This window comes from Elaeis guineensis, chromosome 1 (assembly GCF_000442705.2).
Source record: "Elaeis guineensis isolate ETL-2024a chromosome 1, EG11, whole genome shotgun sequence".
Taxonomy (NCBI): domain Eukaryota; kingdom Viridiplantae; phylum Streptophyta; class Magnoliopsida; order Arecales; family Arecaceae; genus Elaeis; species Elaeis guineensis.
The window spans coordinates 163,627,889-163,650,092 of record NC_025993.2 but is presented as its reverse complement, the minus strand read 5'-3'; the positions used below and the strand labels follow the sequence as shown (position 1 = coordinate 163,650,092).

The 22,204-nt window shown below is 37.7% G+C and overlaps 1 protein-coding gene and 1 long non-coding RNA gene across 2 annotated transcripts; one reads left to right on the top strand and one right to left on the bottom strand.

The window, feature by feature from the left end:
* Positions 1-598: 598 nt before the first annotated feature.
* LOC105039503 (protein-tyrosine-phosphatase IBR5) lies at positions 599-8,939 on the bottom strand. Its single transcript, XM_010915673.2, has 5 exons — positions 8,275-8,939; positions 4,387-4,486; positions 1,788-1,845; positions 1,596-1,702; positions 599-1,182 (listed from the first exon to the last, which is right to left on the bottom strand). The coding sequence occupies exons 1-5, from the start codon at positions 8,509-8,511 to the stop codon at positions 869-871; spliced, it is 816 nt and encodes a 271-aa protein (XP_010913975.1). The 5' UTR covers positions 8,512-8,939; the 3' UTR covers positions 599-868.
* Positions 8,928-18,191, top strand: LOC105039504 (uncharacterized). Its single transcript, XR_003799932.2, has 2 exons — positions 8,928-10,576; positions 14,309-18,191. It is a non-coding gene; the product is annotated as an uncharacterized lncRNA (long non-coding RNA).
* The last annotated feature ends 4,013 nt before the right edge of the window (positions 18,192-22,204 follow it).

Genomic DNA, 22,204 nt, shown 5'->3' with positions numbered 1-22,204 from the left:
GATAATTTTATTAAAAAAAAAAGAATTAATCCCGCTTCTACCCCAGCTCCACACTCAAATATGGTAAACGGCAAAAATAATAATTTTTTTCAAAGCATGCTTGACCCAATTGTGATAAGATGGAACATCTTCTAATACCCAGAGGGTTCATATCCCCAACCAGCCAAGAGCGGAAGCCCATAAATAATTCATTGATCGAACAAGGAGATCAAACTTGGAGCAGGACCCAGCATTTAGAGGATACCCCCTTGACGACATAAAACCTGATCGAAACCACCGAGAAACCCGTGAATCTGCAGCTGATTCATTTCGCCGTCATCACAACATTGTAGCAACATCGTTCTCTTTCCAAGCGTATGAGAACATCAGAACTGCAACCAACCCCCCAACCCGGTAACAGAGATTCATCTTTTATCTATAGCTGCTTGCCTCCGAGATAAATCAATTAAATTTCTCAGAGCATCACCTTCTCGCTTAGCCATCAGATTCGGGTATATAGTTGATATAGGAAGCTTGTACCCGTCCTCTTTCAAGCTTGTGCAGCTCAACACGTATTCAGAACGTTAAATTTTGAAGATGTGGAACATAAGCACGTGAATTTTGAATAAAAATTCCAGAATAATGAACATTGATATAGACAAGGAGTTATTTGAGCATTACAATAGAGTTACAGTTCTGTGATATGATTCCACAAATTACAAAAAGAAGTCGAGTTACCCCATCCATTCTTTCTAAAAGTACAATCTGGACCAAAACCTGAGGAATGCAAAATATTTTTACCTCATATCCATGCTTCAGATGTAAGTAAGACGTCCATCTACAACTCCTAGCCAGGCAACACAGGATGCACACAGGATGTATGAACTCTCTACGAGCTGTCCATTGGGGTTTCACTCCCAGTTGGGGGGATGACATTTAAAGCACTGCTTTCCACGATTTTCTGCTCCGTATTCCTCCCAGCTCCAAAAACAAAATTACTGGGAGTGGTGTTTGGACCAGTGCGTTCGAAGATGGATGGCATGCCCGGCTGATTGAACATTGGAACTGGAGAATTACCAATTGACTTGGGATACCCAAACCCGAAACATGGCATTGAATCTGATAGGGACAGAGGTTGGACTGGCACAGGCTCATTGGATCCAAATATTCTCTGCTCGAACTCCACCAACTGTTGATGGACAGCTGCAATTCATGAATCATGATATATGAGTCACCTGATGAAATGAGCAGTTTACACGAAGAACTGTGGCTGCTAACTCGAAGTAGGGTAACAACCAACCTACTAGGGAGACCATATTCAACAAAGAAAATAATGCTTCGTCTTCCACAATTACAAACGATCTTATCGAAGATTAAATAGCCATTCCCTCTGGGGATATGAACCAGTAGAGGTCCATTCCCCATCTCAACGTGGAGACGAACACACGCACGTGCGCGTGCACGAACGCACGCATGCACAGAGGGAGAGGAAATTGTTTCAGATATAAGAACCACCCTCAGTTTTGACTTCCATAAAGAAAAGCCCATGATGTGTATTGCAAGTTTATAAATATCAGACTCCATATTCCTAAACATCTACCGGGAAGAAGACAAACCTTGCGACAACTCCACCAGAGGCCTACGATGCTTAACCCACTGATAGCTTGGAGCAAATCGCCATCCTTTACTTTTCATCAAGTAGGCTATTACAATAGCTGGTGACCTGTCAAAAGGAGATGATGCAATGGTGTATATACAAGAAGCTTACATGGATAACGTATAAACTCAGAAATGTTATAGAAACAAACCTATTTTTTCCTGACATGCAGTGAACAAGAACACGTGCCTTGTCCCTTTCACATTGCTCTGCATTAGAATATCCAATAACAAAATTTAAACAAAACCTATATCAGCTGCAAATATGCCAAGAGAACCCAACTTTGGTAATGGTTATTATCCAACAACACAATAGAAGTTGAAGAACAATCACAAAATATATGAAGTACGGAATTGTGGGGGAGGGAGGGGAAGACCATTGATAGGTTTAATTAAAAGATCAGACAATTAACACGCCTTCCTGCATAGACAGGTTATGCCTTAATGACAGCACAGCACAAAAGGCAATTATGCATGGAAATGTCATCTAGAGACATAACCAAATACTTAGAAAATAAAACGAGGTTACTAGATTACCATATAAACAATAAGGCCTACATTACCTATAAACAAGAGTCATCGATCTGTCTTATCCCTTTGTCAAAGAATTTATCAAAATCTCATCTTTTACCATTGTGGATCAAAACTCAGCACTCTCCTTATCAGGCACACTTTTTATTTTCATTGTATATAGAATTCCACTAACAGTTGCCTCTCACGATATCCTTTAATATGAAATTTCTAAACGCCTATAATCAAGGTTTTAAATCTTTTGGAACGGAGGTGTCCCGATATCTCTATGGAATGGGACACTCCACTGTTCCGTCCCGGTCATGCATCTCTGTCTCTTTTTTCTTCTTTTTTCCTTTTTTTTCCTTTCTTTTCTTCCTTCTTCTTTCTTTTCCTTCTACATTCTTTTTTTTCCTTTTTTTTCTTTATTTTTGTCATCCCTTCCTTTCTTTTCCTTTTTCTTCTTCTTTCTCTTTCCTTTCTTCCTTCTTTCTTTCTTTTCTTTTTCTACTCCCTTCCTTTCTTTTGTTTTTCTTCTTCCTTCCTTCTACTTTTTCCTTTTTTTCATCTTCCTTTCCTCTTTCTTCTTCTTTTCTTGCATGAATAGGTTTTAGAGTCCCGATCTCATCCCGGTCCCGTTTTCTCATAGGAACGGGATGAGATGGCTAGGAGAACCCCCATCCCATAGGGACGCAAAACCTTGCCTATAATCATAGATTATTGTTTTCTCTCAATCATCTTTTGTATACATGGTTTAACATTGCCAATTAACTAGAATCTCATAAATCCTTAGGTCTAACCTCTTTGTGATGATTAAAAAAGACTCCAAATTTCAATCTTCTCAACTTTCATTAGTTCAGTTCAGCACATGCCTCTTTTTTCTTTTTTTTTCCCTATCTTTAAGAGGCTTGTTTGTCAATTTTTTTACAATATAAACCCGACAATACATTAGCAAATTACAAATTGTTCCCACTCCTTAAATGTCAATGGTTGCTTCTTTTGTGACAAGTGGAAAAAAAAAATAGGAAGGTTAACAAAGGGTCTAGGCCCATTAAAAATGCCAATTTAACAATTTTTTTCACAATTATTTCTCAACCTTGACATTTCTACTTCATGCCCTCTAACCTAGCTTCAGCCCAACAAAATTACCACCTTTTTCATGACCTATCATGTGATTTTAAGCATTTATACATTCTCATACATTAATCTTTCAACAATATAGCAATTAAAGATTTTAAAATAAGAACACCAAAGGTTGATATTCCTAGAATAAAGTAGCACTATTATTGTTAAATTTACTTAGAAAATTTAGCTAATATCAATAGTTTAGGCTCAAGAAAAAGGCCAGAATAATTGTTATGGATAGCTCAAATGTGTGTACAGAAGGAAAGTCAGGCTTGTGTTTCTCAAAATAATTTGAGTGAGACACGTGAAGTAATAAATAGAAGAACAATATAACAAGGCAGTAATACTTCAATGTAGTTCTGGGTCAAATTAACATGATGAACACGTGTTATGCGTTCCTAACTTTCATGTCGTTGTAATGACAGGAAGGTTATATAAACAGAAATCAAGAGCGAACACAGTGCACTACTCAATATGATGGAATTTCTGATGCTAAATCCCCTGCCTACCTTTCCTCAAACTAGTGAGACCCAGACATATAAGAGACATACAGAAGAAAAGTTGAGAGAAAAAAGTTTGTGAACTACTCAATATGATGGAATATCCAGTGCTATCTCCCCACTGTCACCCAACAGTAAAAAAGTGTACATATCTCAAAGTTGATGGCAATAGGATAAAGGCCATCATTGGCAGCATGGAGATGTATGAAGCAGAAGCAGCGTGGACAAAATCAGAAAAGGATGCAAAAGTTAGGATGTATCAGTAAAAATGGTCAAAAGCAAGAGATGTCTAAAGGTGTATGCTTTTAATAGTTCATAAAGATAATAGTTCTTAAGGATAACTGCAACAATAGGAATACACAATTATAAAAGTTAATCATAAGTCTAAGAGCATGCATCCACAAATATAAGTTATGAAGGGTTACAAGGGACTTGACAGCTTGTTATTTCTGTAACAAGTCAATACAACTTGTCATCAAGGAAAACAGTTCCATAGTTCACATCTTTCACTGTAATTAATTAAAGCAATATATAAAAATTGAACAGATACTCAAATGTGCAATTAAATAAAACTTGTGATCTGACGTATATATTAAAAAAGAATCACAAAGCATACCTAAAAATTGGATTGCATCGTCAAATTGTAAATGCTTGTCATCTTGGAGGCAATGATATGTGAAAGAATTCTTATATAGATTTTGGCATGCAGGCACAGTCTGCACATACATAAAACAACATACAAGTGATTCAGGATAATCTTAAATAATGGCAGCAACCACTCCCCTGGCTGAGATTTAAAAGCATATACCAAATTCTAACTATAAACTCATTTCTGATTTCAAATTTTTTAGATCGAACATGATTGCAATGTAAATGATAACAAAAAGGAACATAAACCCAATGAAAGGAAAGTGCAGTATCTATAACCTATTTCCCATTTTTCATTGAGTACGACACCTAACTAAGACTATTATAGAAGCAGATACATAGTGAATAGCAAGCTTCGAAATATGTTATTCCACAGATGAAACATCATTGGTTAATTGATGAGAAAAAGGTTGCTCAAAGCCATGTTCATGTTGAGGCATTGCCAATTTGTTGATTTGTTTGTTGTGCATAGACACTGGATTGAAGCATGCAATCAATAAGATCGACAACAGCTTAAATAATATAAGTAATTTTTTTTATACATTCCTAAAAGAATAAATCTTTTAACCAGTTATTGTGACAAAATTATAGAATTCTATAAATACCAAATTATATGACATCTGTATAACCTTGTATTTCCTTCTATAGTCATGTGTCTAATTTCTCTATGTATTAGTCTTGTTTGATCCTCCCTTGAAGGAGCATGATATATTAATCCTTAGAGTTGAGTCAAGTCCAGCTTCCAGTGGACATAATCAGTTTAGGTAGTTAACCTGATCCTTTAAATGTCCAAGACATTTCCAAGTTGTGCTACAGGTCTGCTATTAAAACATATAAAGACAATGACTTCATCTTTACTCTAAATGAAGCATAATTCCATCTTCTCTTATCTTAAGAAAGTTTAGATAAGGCTCTTCCCCTCCTTTAAAAAAAAAAAAAAAAAAACAAAAGCAAAAACATTCCACCAGTCCTCTATTTTCTCTTGACTGGACTATAAAGACAACCAGATTCATACACATTTTCTAATGAACATCACAAAATTAAATTACAGAAAAGGGTTCTTTAAATATATAATCTTGCAAATATGGATCATTGCACATGTAACCTCCAAAAAAAGTCACTATTTGCTACATACCTTTCACATACATCCCATTAGAATTTTGGCTGACTGCATTAACAAAAAATTATTTTAAGTACCATTTCATACTATTACCCTTCTATGTTAATAACCCTAAAAAATTTAACATTCGGGCTGTACTAAAAAGAGCTACCTTTTTATATACCTTTTTAAGGTCATTAATGCAAAAGAGTATTTATTAGCACCATCAGCCAAAAATCTAACAGGAAAGTATCTGCGCAAAGATATGATGATTTTAAGGGTACAAATGCAAATAGTAAGTTTCAGAAGGTAATTATGCAGTAAGCTTTTACAAGGGTATGTATGCCCCCAAAAAAATAACTTTTACTAAAACTAAGTAAATACATTATATAGTGGTCTTTGAAATGCAACAATTTAACAGAACACCCAAAATCCCCACATAGCGTAAGAACTGCCTGTAATTCCAGTTTTTCAAATAAAATCTACCTACACCAAAACCACCACTCCAAAAGCACACGTCGGATTCTATGATGCCATGTGAGCATTCTTTTCCTCGTTCTTTTGTTAGCCTTCTAAGTTTTGGTAATAGTATTGTGGGCCATCCAATATTGATGAAACCCAATCAAAATGGGGAAAGGATGAATCAATCTCAGAAAAAAACTGCATTTTATCACCATAAAGATAGGCTACATTCATGGGTGCAGCAGCAATCCAACCTCTGTACAGCCTGAAATCTTTCATAATGAACCCAACATACAGTCAAGCGTTGAATCCCAGCATCCTTGCAATTATCACATTATGGGCTTTCTTTTTCCTTGTTAGCCTCCATGGTCTAGTCAGTCACTATTTAAACTTAATATGGGAGCGGACCCATATCTCTTTTTATTTCAAATCGATTTTGCATACTTTTCTGAAAACCTAATCAATATACTGGGAAGGAAAAAACAAAAACCAAAATACAAGTTTATCTAACAATAAACATATAGATATCAAAAAGATTGTATGAGGAAAAGAGTTTTCCGCTTTATGCCTTGGTTGGGAGTTTGGGGAAGAAAAGAAAAGAAAAGAAAATATTAGCAAGGAGAGAAAGAAAAACAAAAGAAAGAAAGTATTGGGAGTTTAAAGAAAGAAAAGAAAATAATTTCTTCCTTTCTTGATTGGAAGCAAAGAAGAAAGGAAAAGAAAAAAATATTACAATCTTCTTTTACTATTACACCCTTGAAAAAAACCCAATAAATCCAAGAAAGGAACCGAGAAAAGATCTTATCTTTTAATTTTTTTTCTATCTTTCCTTTTGTTTACGTTGATTTTTTCCAACTCAATCGGATGGGAGGCTTAGGTAGAAGGCTTGAAATAAGCCTTAGGATTGAAATGTAATATTAATTTTATTCTTCATTAGTAAAAGGGTAAGATGAAAATTATAAAAGATTCACTAACTCTTACATATTGTTTGGATTGGGGGTACACAGGAGTTCATAAAGGGAGGGGAAGGAAGGATAAAGAATGAATCCCTATTTGGCAAAATTTTTTGAAGATAAAGAAGGGTAGAGAAGGGTTTCCTCAACCCCTTCGTACCCCTCAATTACTCAATTTTCTATACCCCCGATTTGGGGTGTAACGGAGAGGAAGGTTCACGCTTAATTTTTACTTTCCTAACTCATCCTTAATAAAATTTTAAAATTACAACTAGACTATTATATACTCTATCTTCCTAACCGCTCCTTTGCTCTTCGCACAACTCAGAACCCTATAGTCGTCCCCTCATCTACAACGGAACGGACATTTCAGAAAGCTAAAATCATTCTCGAATAGATTCATGTGAAAGCCAAAAAAAAAGAATCAAATAGAGCAGATTTGAGAAGCATATTTATCAAAAGGAACATACATTTGTCAAAATATCACAAACATTAAATAGTATATCAATTAATGAGAAAGAATATATTTGTCAAAATATATATAAATGTTCTTCTACTTCTCCTTTAACCCTTGTATCCAAATAAGGATAAGGTATGCACCTTTCTTTACTCTTCCCCTCCCTCTCCAAACAAGGATTCATTAATTCCCTTACCCTCCCCTCTCTTCCCCTCCATTACCCTCCCCTCCCCTTTTGAACTCTCATGTACCCCAATCCAAATAAAGCATTAATTCCTTTCTCTCCAATGCGCTCGATTTGAAGGAGAAAAAAAATTGCAGATTTGAGGGGATTTGTATTCCCTATGTTTCTCTCCTTTTCTTTCCCTTTCTTTTATAAAAAAACTTCCAACCAAGAGAAAATATTAACCTTCTCTCCCATCTTTTCTTTTCTCTCCTATTCTTCTCTCCCAACCAAGGCAAGGGTTCTACTCCAACTTAATCGTTCTGCCTTGTTATGCCCGACCATAGCTTTATGAATGTACACATTGGTTCAGTATAGTAATCAAATCTTTAATAAACAAAACTGTATACAAAGCTCCAATTTTTCCAACAGGAATCTCAACAGAAAAACAGTGTCCCAAGCTCTGATTCCAAGTATGGAATACTCATATGTCCTTATTGATCAAAAATAAAATGCCAAAGTTTCCATTTTCACAACATAGAGTTCCAAGAACCACTAATTAAAGCCCGAGTTCCAGGTAACAACGAGTTACCATAATGATCATAACAAAATACCAAATTTCTTATTCTTTTTTTCGATAGAAGTACCAAAAAAATCAGTTTAAAGCATGTGAATGCTTGTGAAATCTCCCAAGAATAGTACCGGTTTCAAGATTTACTTACATTAAGGATGCGGGAGATGCCGAGGGTCTTGAGGAGCTCCCCCCTGGACGCGTTGTCATAGCTTCCTAGATAGAGGAGATCTTTGAGGATCTCTGAGGGGAAGGCGCTGTCCTGTTGCACCGAGCGCTCCTGCGCCGCCGGCATCCGATGGCCGCACACTCCACAGACCTCCCCCTCCTCATACTTGTGGTAGTGGCCGCAGACGCCACATGGATTCTCCCTCTCCCTCTTCCTCATCGCGCGCAAACAGCACCGAAATCCCTCGAATTCTCCCAAAAAAAAAAAAAAAGACGCAACCGAGATCAAACCGGGGAAAATCAAGCTACGCGAACGACACCAAGGATCGGGAAAGGCGATTTCGAGATCAAGAAACGGGAGGAGAGGATCGAATCGAGGGTCTGGTCGTGCAGTTCAGGAAAGAATGAAGAGGAACCTAAAGAAGCGTAGGAGGGCACTCGAGCTGATCGGACAAAAATCCTCTAGCGAGGTCAATACAGAGGGTGACATCTGGGGCGGGCCTCTTGACGTGCCACGTACACATCTCACCAATCTCAACATACATAAAAAATAAATTGAAAATTACACAACGGACCCCGTTAACGGAGACTGGAAGGATTTAGTGCTGTCCTTCGCATCAAGGCGGTGGATGGGAGAGAGAGCCAGACAATTGGGTTTCGTCGAAGGGAGGAGACCCGTGAAAGAAGTCAGTTATGAGTGAGAAACAGCGGTATGGGTGAGAAGGGGAAAGCTGTAACCAGGGTTCGAAAATCTTGATCGAAGAAAAAAAAAGAGAGCACAAAATTAGAAAAAAAAATAATTTTTCATCTTCAACAGCGGTGGCTATATTAGATCAGTCGTCTTCGATGGCAGAGAGAAGCAAGACTACAGATCGAGATAGAATTTTTCTAACTGGTACCTCGGCTAGGGGAGAAGATGCAGTGGAGGTTGGAAGATCCTGCGCACAGATTATCCAAAGATCTAGGTACTTTCGATGGAAAACCTCCCGAGCTTCGACGGAAGATATCGTCATGCTAGAAGAGAGATTCAGCCGGGTGGTTGTGTTCTCGGAGGAGAAAAGCAATTTAGCTGTCTCACAGTTGAAAATGGCTCTGCTGGGTAGGTTTCTTGGAAAAGATTTTTTAGTAGACTTTGTGCAAAAGGAGTTTAAACTCTGATGGAATGTGGAGGGCAATTTTCAGATTTCATCTATTTTTGAGGGTGTCCTCATGTTTAGACTACCTTCAAAGGAGATAAAGCAAAGGGTGTTGGAGAAAGGGCCTTGGTTCTTGGCAGGGCAGCTACTTGCTCTGAAGGACTGACGGCCGAACTTTAAACCCAATCATGATTCTATCAAACAAACTAGGGTTTGGGTCCGATTGCTAGAATTATCAATTGAATTATGGGATAAGGAGAAGATACTGAGAATTGTATCAGTGGCAGGTAAACCCTTATTCCTTGATGAATGTACAGAGGCATCCTCACGTATGGGGTTTCCTAAAATTTGTTTGCTTATTCTGCTGATCAGCCGATCTGCTTGAGAATGAAGGTCAAGGTAAAGGATGCTACTATCTAGCAGGAGTTTATGTATGAAGATTTATCAAAGATATATTATACCTGTGGCCGGATAGTTACAGTAGTAGCGGATTATGGCTGTTCACGGCTGCCAGAGAGCATAGAATTAAGCAAGTGTATGGGCCATGGATTAGGGCGACCAGGATACCAGTTGCTACCCCAAACAACAATAATGTGAGGCCAAACCCTAACTTGGCTAATTAGGGGGGATTCTCTGTGGCTCCTTGGATGCAACCTAAAAAACAAGCAAAGAAGGCTTCGCCAACCAAAACTAAACCCCCAGAGCAGGAACTTGATAAGGGACAAGGATTGAGATTTGCCCCTTTAATGGGAGAACTTGATGAACCTATGGTCCAGCCAATGGATATAAGTTCCTCCTCATCTGCTCAGGGTGATACTTCAGGGATGGGTTCACTAAAAGAGAAAAGAAAGTGTTTACATAAGAAATCTGTATCCAAGAGTGGTTCTCTAGGCTCTAAATCTCGACCGACATCTAAAGTGATTGTGCGGGAGGAGGCATCAACTGATATAGAGATATCTAAACAAATAGTGTTATATTCTCCAGTAAATAATGCCAAGAAGTCTCATGGGGTAAAGGAAGTTTAGAGGCCAACTGGGGGAAGAATTATTGAGCAAACCAGAGAATTGAAGGCAAAGATACGGTATTCTAAGGCTCAAGATGGGAGTACAAATGACGGCAAGGCCAACCCATCTACAAGTACAGAATCAGGTAACCACTATACTTATATCCAAAAATTGAAGTCCGTTGTAGAAGGGGATAAGTGTTGTATGAGTCACTCATCATCTCAGTCTAGTCAGAGTGGTTTGGATGTTGAATGGGGTCCGTTTGGATCTCAAGGTCCATGTAGATATTTCTTTGGGGATGTCGGGGGATAGGCTTCCTCCTTTCCTTATTCATCATAAGGATTCTTACCTGAAACTGTCAGGGTGCTGCCAAATCCTCATTTGTCAATTATTCCAGAACTTTAGTGAGGCAGCATAACCTAGATATTTGTGATTTTCTTGAGACAAAACTATCTGCAAGTATAATTATTGGAATTCAAAGACTAATGAGTCCTGCTTGGGGCGTTTATCTTCTTTCTGCTAGAGATTTGTCTGGTGAAATTGTAGTAACTTGGTGGGGTAGGGTAGGAGAAATTGACTTCTATCATATGAACGGACAGATTATTTTTGGTGTTATTTCTGCCGATTCTAATCCTACCTGACTAATGGTTGTGGTCTATGCAAGTACTTGTGCTGTAGAGCGCACTCTACTGTGTGAACAGATTAGCTTAGCAAATTCTCTTCATCTGCCAACCCTAATCATTGGAGATTTTAATTGTATTCTGAAGGCTGAAGATAAGAAAGACAGTAGACCTTTTAAGATGGATCAGTCGATTCGGGAGTTTAGAAGATTTTTTGAGCAAACTGAATTTGTTGATTTGGGTTATCAAGGATCGGCTTATACTTAGTGCAACAATCAACTGGGAGCCGCACGAGTTTGGGAGAGATTGGATATAACCTTTGCCTCGGAGAGCTGAATTGATTTGTTTTTCGAATCTCGATTGTTACATTTAACAAGATTTGCCTCTAATCGTTGCTCTTTGCTCCTAAATATTTCTGAAAGCAGGAAGAATAGAAAGGCACCTTTTAGATTTGAAAAAATGTGGATGTATTGTGATAGTATCCAGCAAGCTATAACTGCGGCTTGGAGGTGCGAAGGAAATTACTCTTTTGGAGATAAACTTATTAAGTTACTACACAATACTAAGGTTGCCATTAGGCGGTGGAAAAAATCCATAAAAAATATTTTTACTACTACTAAAAGACTGAATGATCAAATCTATAATCTGCAAATAAAGGAGGCTCTTAATGGGGGTTTATCTTGGTCTGAGCATCAACAATTGTTATATTTACTGCAGCAATATAATGCTAACTTACATAAGCAAGAGGTCATTTGGAGGCAAAAAGCAAAGATTAGTTGGATCAAAGAAAGAGATGCAAATACTAAGTTCTTCCACTGCTCTACAATATTGTGAAGAAGAAAAAAATCAAATTTCGAGTATTGTGGATGATAGGGATGTTTTGACTGTGGAAGAGGGAGTTATTAGTCTGGTGCTTTTGAACCACTTTCAACTCCGATGGCAGGCTCAAGCTGGAGTAGATGAGGCGGTATTACCTATGGGCTTACCTTCATTGTCTCATGTTCAAAATCAACACATGACAAAGGAGGTCACAGAAGAAGAGATAGTTAAAGCTATTCGAGAAATGAACTCTAATAAAGCTCCAGGGTCAAATGGTTTTCAAGCTTTCTTCTATCAAAAATTCTAGCATATAGTCAACTAAGAGGTTATTGATGCTATTAAATTCATTTTTGCTTATGCTCAAATGCCAACCAGCTGGAAAAAGACTTTCATAGTCTTGGTGCCAAAAAAAAAAAAATCCTTCTAGTGTTAATGACTATTGCCCCATTAGCCATTGTAACATGATTTATAAAATTGTGACAAAAATTACTCCCAAGCTTGGTGTCTATAGAACAAGGGGCATTTGTTCCAGGTAGGAGAATGGTTGAGAACATTTTGTTAGGACAAGAGCTCATTCAATCAATATGGAAGGCTCTATAAAATCATAGCTTGATGACTCTCAAAATTGATATGAAAAAGGCATATGATAGAATTCATTGATCCTTCTTAATTAGAGTTCTATAGAATTTTGGCTTTCATCCTAGAATAATTGATTGGATCTAGATTTATATGTCTGAAGCTCAATTTGCTCTCTTGATTAATGGTAATCCAATGAATGGTTCACCACTTTGAGAGGATTATGACAAGTGTGTCCATTATCTCCATATTTGTTTATTTTCAGCTCTGAGGTTCTTTCCATCCTTTTAAAGGTTGCTGTTCACGCTTAGCTTCTGCAAATTTTAAACCTCAGTGTGATGGACCATCTTTCTCACATATCTTTTATGTGGATAACATACTCCTAATTGCTAGGGCTACTGTAAAAGATAGTCTATGCCTTAAAGCTATTTTGGAAGCTTATTGCAATATTTCTGGCCAAGCAATTAATCTCCAAAAATCTAACATCACTTTTAGTTCATCTAGAAGACTGAAGCATACCATTCGAGCTATATTTCAAATATCGGAGAAAAGAGGAACCTGAAAATATTTGGGTGTCCCTATTGCTACCACTAGGCTAATTGCCTCTGATTTCACTTTTATCCTAGAGGCTTTGATGGCTAAGATGGAAAGCTGGAAATGGAGAACCCTGTCTTTTGCTGGGAGGTTAACTTTATTACAATCTGTGCTCTTTTCTACCCCCACACATTGCCTATCTTTGGTTAATGTCTCAAATTTTTTGCTAACAAATATTGAGAAAGAGTTTCGAACTTTTTTGTGGGGTCACCCAATGGATAGCAAGGGTATACATATCATGTCTTCGGATCATATCTGTGCTCCAAAGGACCAGGAAGGCTTAGGATTGGTCTCTTTAAGAATGAGAAAACAAGCTTTAATTGCCAAATTAGCTGCCAAGTTGGTTCTCTCTCCTCATACTATGTGGGCTCAGGTTGTAAGTGCCAAATATAACTTTAAAGGGAGTTGGCATTCTTGTAATAAGCTAGCAAAATGTTCTGATATTTGGGCTAAAATTGCTGCATATGGAAATCATATCCAATTTCAGTTCATCTATAATTTGGGTTCTGGTTAGAGCATTGATGTAATGCATGACCCCTGGATTACTCTAACTCCACTGGAATATTGGCCAACTTATATAAATATGGATGCTGATCTTACCAGTATGAAAGTGAATCAATTGTTGTCTCCTACTCATATATGAAATGCCGACACTCTTGCAACCATATTTTCTGATGATTTGATAAAATTAATTAATAAAGTGCCTGTGGCTCATGGGCTATGGCCAGATTCTATTGCTTGGAAGACTAGAGCCAACCATGTTACCTTGAAAGATATTTTGCAGACAATGCATGACACAGTGACCACTGCTACAGATAGATCCTTTTACTGGATATGGAAGTTACAGATCCCTATGAGAGTTAAAACTTTCTTATGGAAGTTGGTGTGGAGACGGATCTCTTGCAAGGAATTATTATATAAGAGGCATATAATTCCTACGAATATACAATACTGTGACCTTTGTCTAACTGAGATTGAGGACTGCCACCATATTATGGTTGGATGCTCATTTGCAAAGCAGTGCTGGGAATATATAGAAGCTGTGTCATTTTGTGATCAGGCCTTCTTCTTTGATTGATTTAGAAAATACTTTGGCTACTTCTGTGGTTGATAATAATGTTAAAAATTGTATTGCATATGTTATTTGGTAACACTGGACTACTCAAAATGAAAGGGTTTTTCAGAATGTAAATCATACTCCTGCTCATGAGGCTCATAAGGCATTGGCTCTTCTATCCTATTTAGGGCTCCTAACATTTTCTATGCAGGTTGGGGAACAGTCATGGCATTGGGAAGCTAGTATGTCATCTAATTTTCATGCATCCACAACTAAGCAAGTGGGTTGGCTTCCTCCTACCATGGTTTTCTTAAACTCAATTTTGACGCCTCTGTTCAAGCTGAAGCTGGAGGCAGACAGCTGCCGCCCTCATCGATCCCCTTTGCTGAATTGACAACTGTTTGGCTTGGGATAAAGGTAGCAGTGCTTGATTTAAATGCTGTTAATGATGAAAAACTGTAGGCGGTTTAGTACATGCATTTCAAAATTTTTTCGAAATATAACATAGCAAAACACTCTAGATTAATTAAATTAATCTAGTATGTATTAGATCTAATCTAAAATAGCCTATGCTAGGATCAATGATATGACATAATATGCATACAAAATTAGAAAGCAAAAATCATAGATCTAATTGATATGATCATTGAGTTCTGAACCAAATATTTGAGCGTGAGTCGAAGATCACCATAGTTGATTATAGTGGATCTGAGGTTCTTCTAGTTGCATGATAGTCACATAGATTGTCTGGCCTCTGCAGGATGTCTACATAAAATTTCAAACTGATCGATCTCTCGGAAGTGTTAGCTCACATAGAAATCCTCTTGATGGCTGATCTATGCCCCTCTTCAAATCTTACAAACTCTTTCGAAGCTGAAGATGGATTTAAGAGGATGAAGTGGTGGAAAAATGTGAAGATGAGATACGCTCTCTTCTCACTTTTTTCTCTTCCCGAAGCCCAAGAATAGGATCCTAGGGACCCACTCAAAAGACTCATGCCCAAGAAGAAATAATTTTCCTCTATTTCATGCATAGAAGATCCACACCCACTCTCTATTACACACCCCACTCAGAAGTATTTTAATGATAATCCTTATTTATTTTGTCGCACAAAATGGGATGGGATATATGGTGGGCGACAAGATGTGGATTAAGATAAAGATGAAGATTAGTTTTAATTCAAATTCAAAATCCTTTTGAATTTAAACTCAGCCAATCTTATCCTTATCCAAGAGAGGGCGACATGAGCATGAAGGCATGGAGTTTTTCTCACACAAATTTTGAATTTGTGTGGAGAGGAGAAGGGCGTGGGATGAGGTGGCGCAAGGGGTTTTAAAATTCAAACTCATTTGAATTTGATTCAACCCAATTTGGTCATAAACCAAATCAAATTAGGTTAGACCCAATTAGATGACTGAATCTAATCTAATTAGGTACCAAATGAACTTGATTAAATCCTAATCCAATCATAAATTAATCGAGCTCAAGTCCTGATTAAATCAGGAATCAATCTTCCTTAGCAATTAGATCATCTTATAACTTAATTGGGTTAAACCTAATCAAATTCAATTCAATTAGATTTGATTTGAATCTTATTACTTAATCAAATTGAGCTAATCAGTATTCTAATTACTAATTAATCTTTCTATAATTTACTAACTATTAGTAAATTAATCTTTCGCAATCTTTGCATAATGTTAATCATCAATCATATTGATGATTATACCCTTGAACGATTCTCAATCGTTGATCAATCATCTGATCAGACAGAAATTTTTATTGTGTGTGATCTCATAGATTCAAATCTAAATCGTTAGCACAAAAATAAATATCTGCACTAATCGAAATGATTATCTAGCAATAATATCCGACGTCCGGATAGACTGAATGGTTGCAAAGCAACATTCAAAAATTTTTGGCATATGGTTACCGTATAATTCATTCTTTTGACCCTCAATGCTCAGGATGACTTTAGAGTTAAACTGTTAACTCTTGATTAATATATCCGATTTGTGTCTCAATCTTATAAATTCTGTAACTCCTCACAAAGATTATCCTAGCCAAGATTTTACTAAATGAAATACAATGTAGCATTATCTCCTGAAATCAGAAGTGGTCAATCCCATCTTGACTCACACATAGACTTTGCAAGTACTTGATTGTGTCTAAAAATTTTTTGTTACTGAATTAGAAATTCAGATAGTCCGGTACTAAAGCATAGTGAGTTGCTTACAAGTCATCGTGGTGATCTCAGATCGGAGGGATACTTATACCCATATCCTTCATGAGCAGCTCTTGACAGCAGAGCGCTCCACAGTTTGATCACATTCAATACAAATATACTCCTATAATTTATCTGTATACCATACCAATATCTCTACATTCATTGATTATGAGGACAACTAACTCGTATGACACACAACAATCTATACTTAGTAAATGTTATCGTCCTAGTAATAATGTATCATTTAATCGCGAACAAATTTAATAACTGCACGATAAATCCTTCTTTATCGATTGAAAGTAATTCTAAAGACTTCATCATAACATAAGAGTTCAATAAGAAGATGTAAATATTTATGATGAAATTATCAAATAATTTTTATTAATTTATAATTCATATATAATTTATAAAGAGTACAATCATTTATAGATAGACGATTGACTTTAGGTTATATTTTCCAACAGTTAGGCTTTGGGTGGAAGGAGATTCAAGCACAGTTATTACTTGGTTATCTAATAATTTTGCACAAGCTCGAAGCTCCTACCCTATGATCAATGACTTGAGGGTATGGATGGACCAAATATAGGTTTTTAAAGCTACTCATATTTACAGGGGAGGTAATGTGGCTGCTGATTTTTTGGCTAACCGGGCTAGGCAAATGGATTTTATAATCCATGCCCATGACCCTGTGTGCTCTGAATTGGCTGGTATTCTTATTGCAGATGCATGCGGAATTTGTTTTGAATGATGATGAGGTTTCATGATCTTCTGATCATCTGTATGGAAATGAATGCTGTGTGTTCTCCTTGTCTCTTATTTCTTCCACCGTATCTCATCTACTTTAACTAGTTGACGGCAAGAAAGAATCAGAAGTTAAGAACCCAATATGCCTCGGAGTTCTTACTTTTGTGTACTTTGCTCCATTGTTTATTGTATCCTATTTATTAGGAGTGTTGGCTCAATGTTATAGCTAAAGACCAGGGGTGCAATTGGCCTATTTCTTCAACTCAGCATTGGGACTGGGCCACACTTACCTAGCAATGGGATGCTGTCTTGAAGTCTGAAAGTATTCTTAGTGGCTTTTCTTTTGGAGGGCTCTATTATATTAAACACTATAGGGTCTGCTTGCTCATCAGTACTATTATTACTATGTTTCACTCTTTTAATAGCTCGTATATTTGCCATGGGTATTTTGTTGGTATATTGAAGATCATTTTCCTCCTTCATTCTATGTTACTAACCTACTTAAAATTGTTGTATTGGAAGCTATTTGAGCTAGAAAATGGCTGTTCTGCTGCAATTACTCTAAAAAATAGTATAAATGCTGCTGTCACTAGAACTTATTTATGGATATCAATTATGATCTAAAGATAATATTGGCCATTCAGAACTACTCAATATTTTTATGCATGGGTTTACATTTATTCTTCACCATTAGATGCAGAAAATGACAGGACAATATTATGAGCTGCCGATTCTATTTCACATATCCTCAAAAGCTTGCATCAAGTCTGGTGTCATGAGCTTGTTCTGATCATTGGCTTTCTAGACGCTTTTCAGCTACATGCTCTTATTTCAAGCAATATAGTTTCATGGGCTCTTTGTCTCACTATTGCTCCTATTTTCTAATATGCTCTGATGACGTTTGTCCTGTTGATGATTGTTTGCATCATATATACTCCAGCAGATTGTCAATTTCAAGCAATATGGCCATCCTGATGGATGTGATTTCTATGAAGAGCTTGAGACTATTGAATTTCCTATTTTATGTATTTTGCCACTCTTTCTTATATGTATTCTGAGTGGGAGCTATTCTACATGCTGTATGTAACTTTGAAACTTTTATTTTATATTATCTATTAATCTAGTAGATTCCTTTTCTACCAAAAAAAAAAAAAGAAGGAGACCCATGGTCCGTGTCCCAATTGGCAACCGACTTAATGGCGATGTGTACACACCCATTATATTACCAATGGATATCTTAAATTTTATTGATGCGTATCTTAAATTAAGGTAGTAATTATTTTCCTAATATGTGGTACATGGCCAACTAATATACATTGAACTTTATCAGAGAGTTGATTAATATCCAATAATTGATAAATACATATTTATTATTTTATTAATTTATATCTTATACTTTCTCTATAAATATCCCAAGCTGAGATAATATATACTCAATATTATTATTTTTTAAATTCATGATATATGTCCAAGTAATATTCACCTAAATCTCCTTAATTATTCATTAATACTTGCTTGATTTTGTGTTGCTTCTCAAGATCTCTGGTGATAAACTCAACCTATTGTTCATAGTATCATCTTGACATGACAAAGATAGTGATGCTAAGAAAGACTTCGATTTCAAGTAGATCTAAGGTCTTGAGGTTTGATTAGAAGAGAAGAGTGACAAGGAAGAGAGGAAGCCGATGAAGAGTTGCAATAATTGGTTATGATGGAGGTCTTTATATGGTCAAAGGTACACTTGTTCATTGGAGAAGAGAGAAAAGTAGAAATGAGAGAGAGAGAGAGAGGAGGGATGGAAGAAATTAACAACTCAACTTTTTAATAATTATTCATTAGGTGGGTTCTATAAAAAAAAAAGATAATGTTTTTTTTGTACAGAAATAGCGACAAACCTCAAATTAAGACTTAAAATAAGAAATACTTAAGGCATCGGCTCTTAGCAAACAAGCCAACTAGCCTAAACCTAAGTACTACCATAGCACACACTAGTCCATTTGCATATTGAAGCCAAATAATCAGCTATTTAATTATTTTCTCTATAGTTATAAGTAGCCTTGAATGCCCATAATTGTCCTTTCATCTACAAAATATCCCTCAAAAAGGGCTAATACGAGACCCATTAGCATTTGAATTATTTATCCAAGAAATAATCATAGCCAAACATGAGATGCTTGGAATTTGAATATAGCAACGCATAGACCCTATTATAGAGGTGACCTACTAACTGGATCAATCGTTCCCATGGTGAGCATCCAAAATGACTTGATGAAGCCACACCAGATGTAGGTTTGAGACCATGATCCCACACCCATTTCAGACTATCAGCTCAACGGACCATCTGGATGAAGCACGTGATAAATATCCATAACTAACAACCTTGATCTTATGGTTAGTGGGCAGATTTTTCTTTAAATAAATGATCAGAATGTGGCCTAACAGTTTAGAGAATTAGGTCTGACAAACCTATAAATTTCGACTAATAGCCTACAAGCTCGACCTTCAAACAAAAAAGATACGAAGGAAACCTCAAGGTAAGCAAACTAAATGGGGAGGACTAGGAGAAGGGCATTCTGCTCTCCCACAACCTCTCTTTCTTTTTTCTTTACTGTTTTCAAAGTTTTGGCTGACTTAACCATTAGAGGATCCCCTATCGAAATACCTCCAGCAAGTATGAACTTTTCTCACATGTTCTCTTCTACGTCCCGAATCTCAGGCGACATCTATCTTCAACCATCTCAACCATCTTCCAAAGCTTTGCGGCAACAGATTGATGTTAGAGGAAGAGTATAGCTCCTTTTTTGAGAGAAAGAAAGTATAGTGCGGACTAGAGTGTAGAACTTCATTGCCTCCCACCGATAATCCATCCATCATAGTCATAACAGTGCTGTTCGTGGGTCTATTGCAATGCAACCTCCTACTACAATAGATCCACGACCTCTCGATGCCCTGGCTCATCAGATCCATGCACTGACCAGTATTGTGCAATGACTCCAACAAATGATGAAGCAACAACAACAGCGGGTGGAGCCAAATCTCCAGAAGGTTCCTTCTTGCTGTGGTTGGCAATCTCGCTCCCAGAGCTTGAGATCCATCTTCCGATGGCACTCCAATCATTCTACTACCTTTGTAGATCGCTCTCCCTCCCAATGGAGCTTAAAGAATGAGGCACATTTGAGGAGCTCTTCTTTCGCTGGCAACTCAGCCTCAGCCTACTCCTCTAGGCCCCAGAGCTCTCGGCTAGAAGAAGAGCTCAAGAAGAGAGTCCAAGACATTGAGCATTGCCTTGGTGAAGTTCAGAGTGAACATCATTGAAGCAATGATGACCTCAATTTTAATTCCCAACCATCATTCTCTTAGACCATTCTGTATGAACCGATCCTGAATTGGTTCAAGATACGTCAGCTGGAGCCATATGACAATTTCACATATCTCCTTGATCATATGTAAGGTTACAAAATCCTCATGATCCTGCAAGATGCCTTAGAAGCCCTCTTTTGTCTCACCTTCCCGACCACCCTCAGAAAGTCGGCACGAGCATGGTGCTCAGGACTCCAACTTGGGTCCATTCATTTAATTGAGCAGCTCAGCAGACTATTTGTAACCTATTTTGATAGCAGCTAAACTCAACCAAAGAATTTTGATAGCCTCTTCTCTCTCTGACAGTAGAAGGGTAAGTCACTGCACGATTATATCGCGTGATTCAATGCCATCATGCTTGAAGTCTGCAACCTCGATGAGTCAATAGCAATATTGGCGCTCCAGTGAGGACTATAGAATAAACACCTCATCTTCTTCCTCGATAAGAATTTGCTGCAAGACTATGCCAACCTACTGGTACGAATCTGAAAGTACATTCAGGTAGAAGAAGTTGGGGTGGTACGCAAGCAAGTAAAAGAAAAGAAGAGCTTTGGCAAGAAGAGAGGATGGAAAGACCCTCGAGTGGCTCAGGCCAAAAGGAAAATCTTTCCAACCACCGAGGAGCTATAGGCCCAGAAGCCTATCCATTGATTCAACAGCTACACCCTTCTATTTGTTCCTCGATCTCATATCTCGATGGAGATTGATGACCAAAGGTATATATGGTGACTCGAGCCGATGATGGCTCCTCCAGATAGAAGAAGCAAGAGAAAGTACTATCATTTCCACCGTAATCAGGATCATGACACTGAGGAATATCACCAACTTAGGAATGAGATGGAGGCCTTGATTTGAAGAGGTTATCTTGGTAAGTACGTTTGGGAGTAGCAAAATCAAACACTTGATGAGAAAAATAACAACTGATCAACCATCAGCATCATCAACACCATCTTCACCTTCGCCGCCAGCATGAGGGCCAAGAGAACAAGTAAAAGAAGAACAAGAGACGATGCTAGGGGGGCATCATTTTTCTTTTAGGAAAGTACATTCCTCGTGATGGCACCGTCGTCACACTACTGATGATAGTCAACCGTAATATATATACAATTTCAATTCACAATAAAAATTTGATTGACACTTTATTTCATAATGCTCTTTGAAGAATAAAATTGCTAGCCAACTCAAGGGAGGCAAAGTAGAAAGAGGCTCAGCCCCAATGATAATGCCCTTAAGGTAGCTTCAAAAGGCTTATAGGGCTTGCGACAACCCAATGAGGAGCTGACCTCGAGCCAACCAAGGGAACTAGGTCCCCCGTTGGACCTCTCATGTGAATGAGGCCTCAAATTTTTCAAGACTCGGGTACTGGAGGTGGCTCGATATCCGAGAAAGGGTGAAAAGCTCTCCAAGACTTTTCAAAATCTGGAAATCCTATCGACATAAAGATCCAAAGATATTCAAGCCGACGTCTTATCCATCAGGCCACATGGCACTCCCTACCCACTGACAGATTGAAGTGGAGGCCACGATAATGAAGATGAAGGGACTAATCCTCCGAAGACCCCACTAGGCTACATGGTGCTCCATGCCCACAGGCAGATCGAAGTGGAGGCCATGACGATAGGATGAAGGAGCTAACCCTTCAGGGACCCTACACACCCCACCAAAGTCGAGAGGGGCTAACCCTCCGAAAATCTCATATGGCACACTAAAATTGATAGGGGCTAACCCTCTGAGGATCTTATATGAACTACTGAAGCCAATAAAGGCTAACTCTCCAGG

Bases quoted from the DNA above. Each gene is read 5' to 3' on its own strand.
- LOC105039503 (XM_010915673.2), bottom strand. From the start codon at position 8,511: ATGAGGAAGAGGGAGAGGGAGAATCCATGTGGCGTCTGCGGCCACTAC. The intron at 1,846-4,386 runs GTATGCTTTGTG...ATTCTAATGCAG, and splicing joins CGATGCAATCCAATTTTTAG to AGCAATGTGAAAGGGACAAG. The intron at 1,703-1,787 runs GTTTGTTTCTAT...TCCTTTTGACAG, and splicing joins TGCATGTCAGGAAAAAATAG to GTCACCAGCTATTGTAATAG.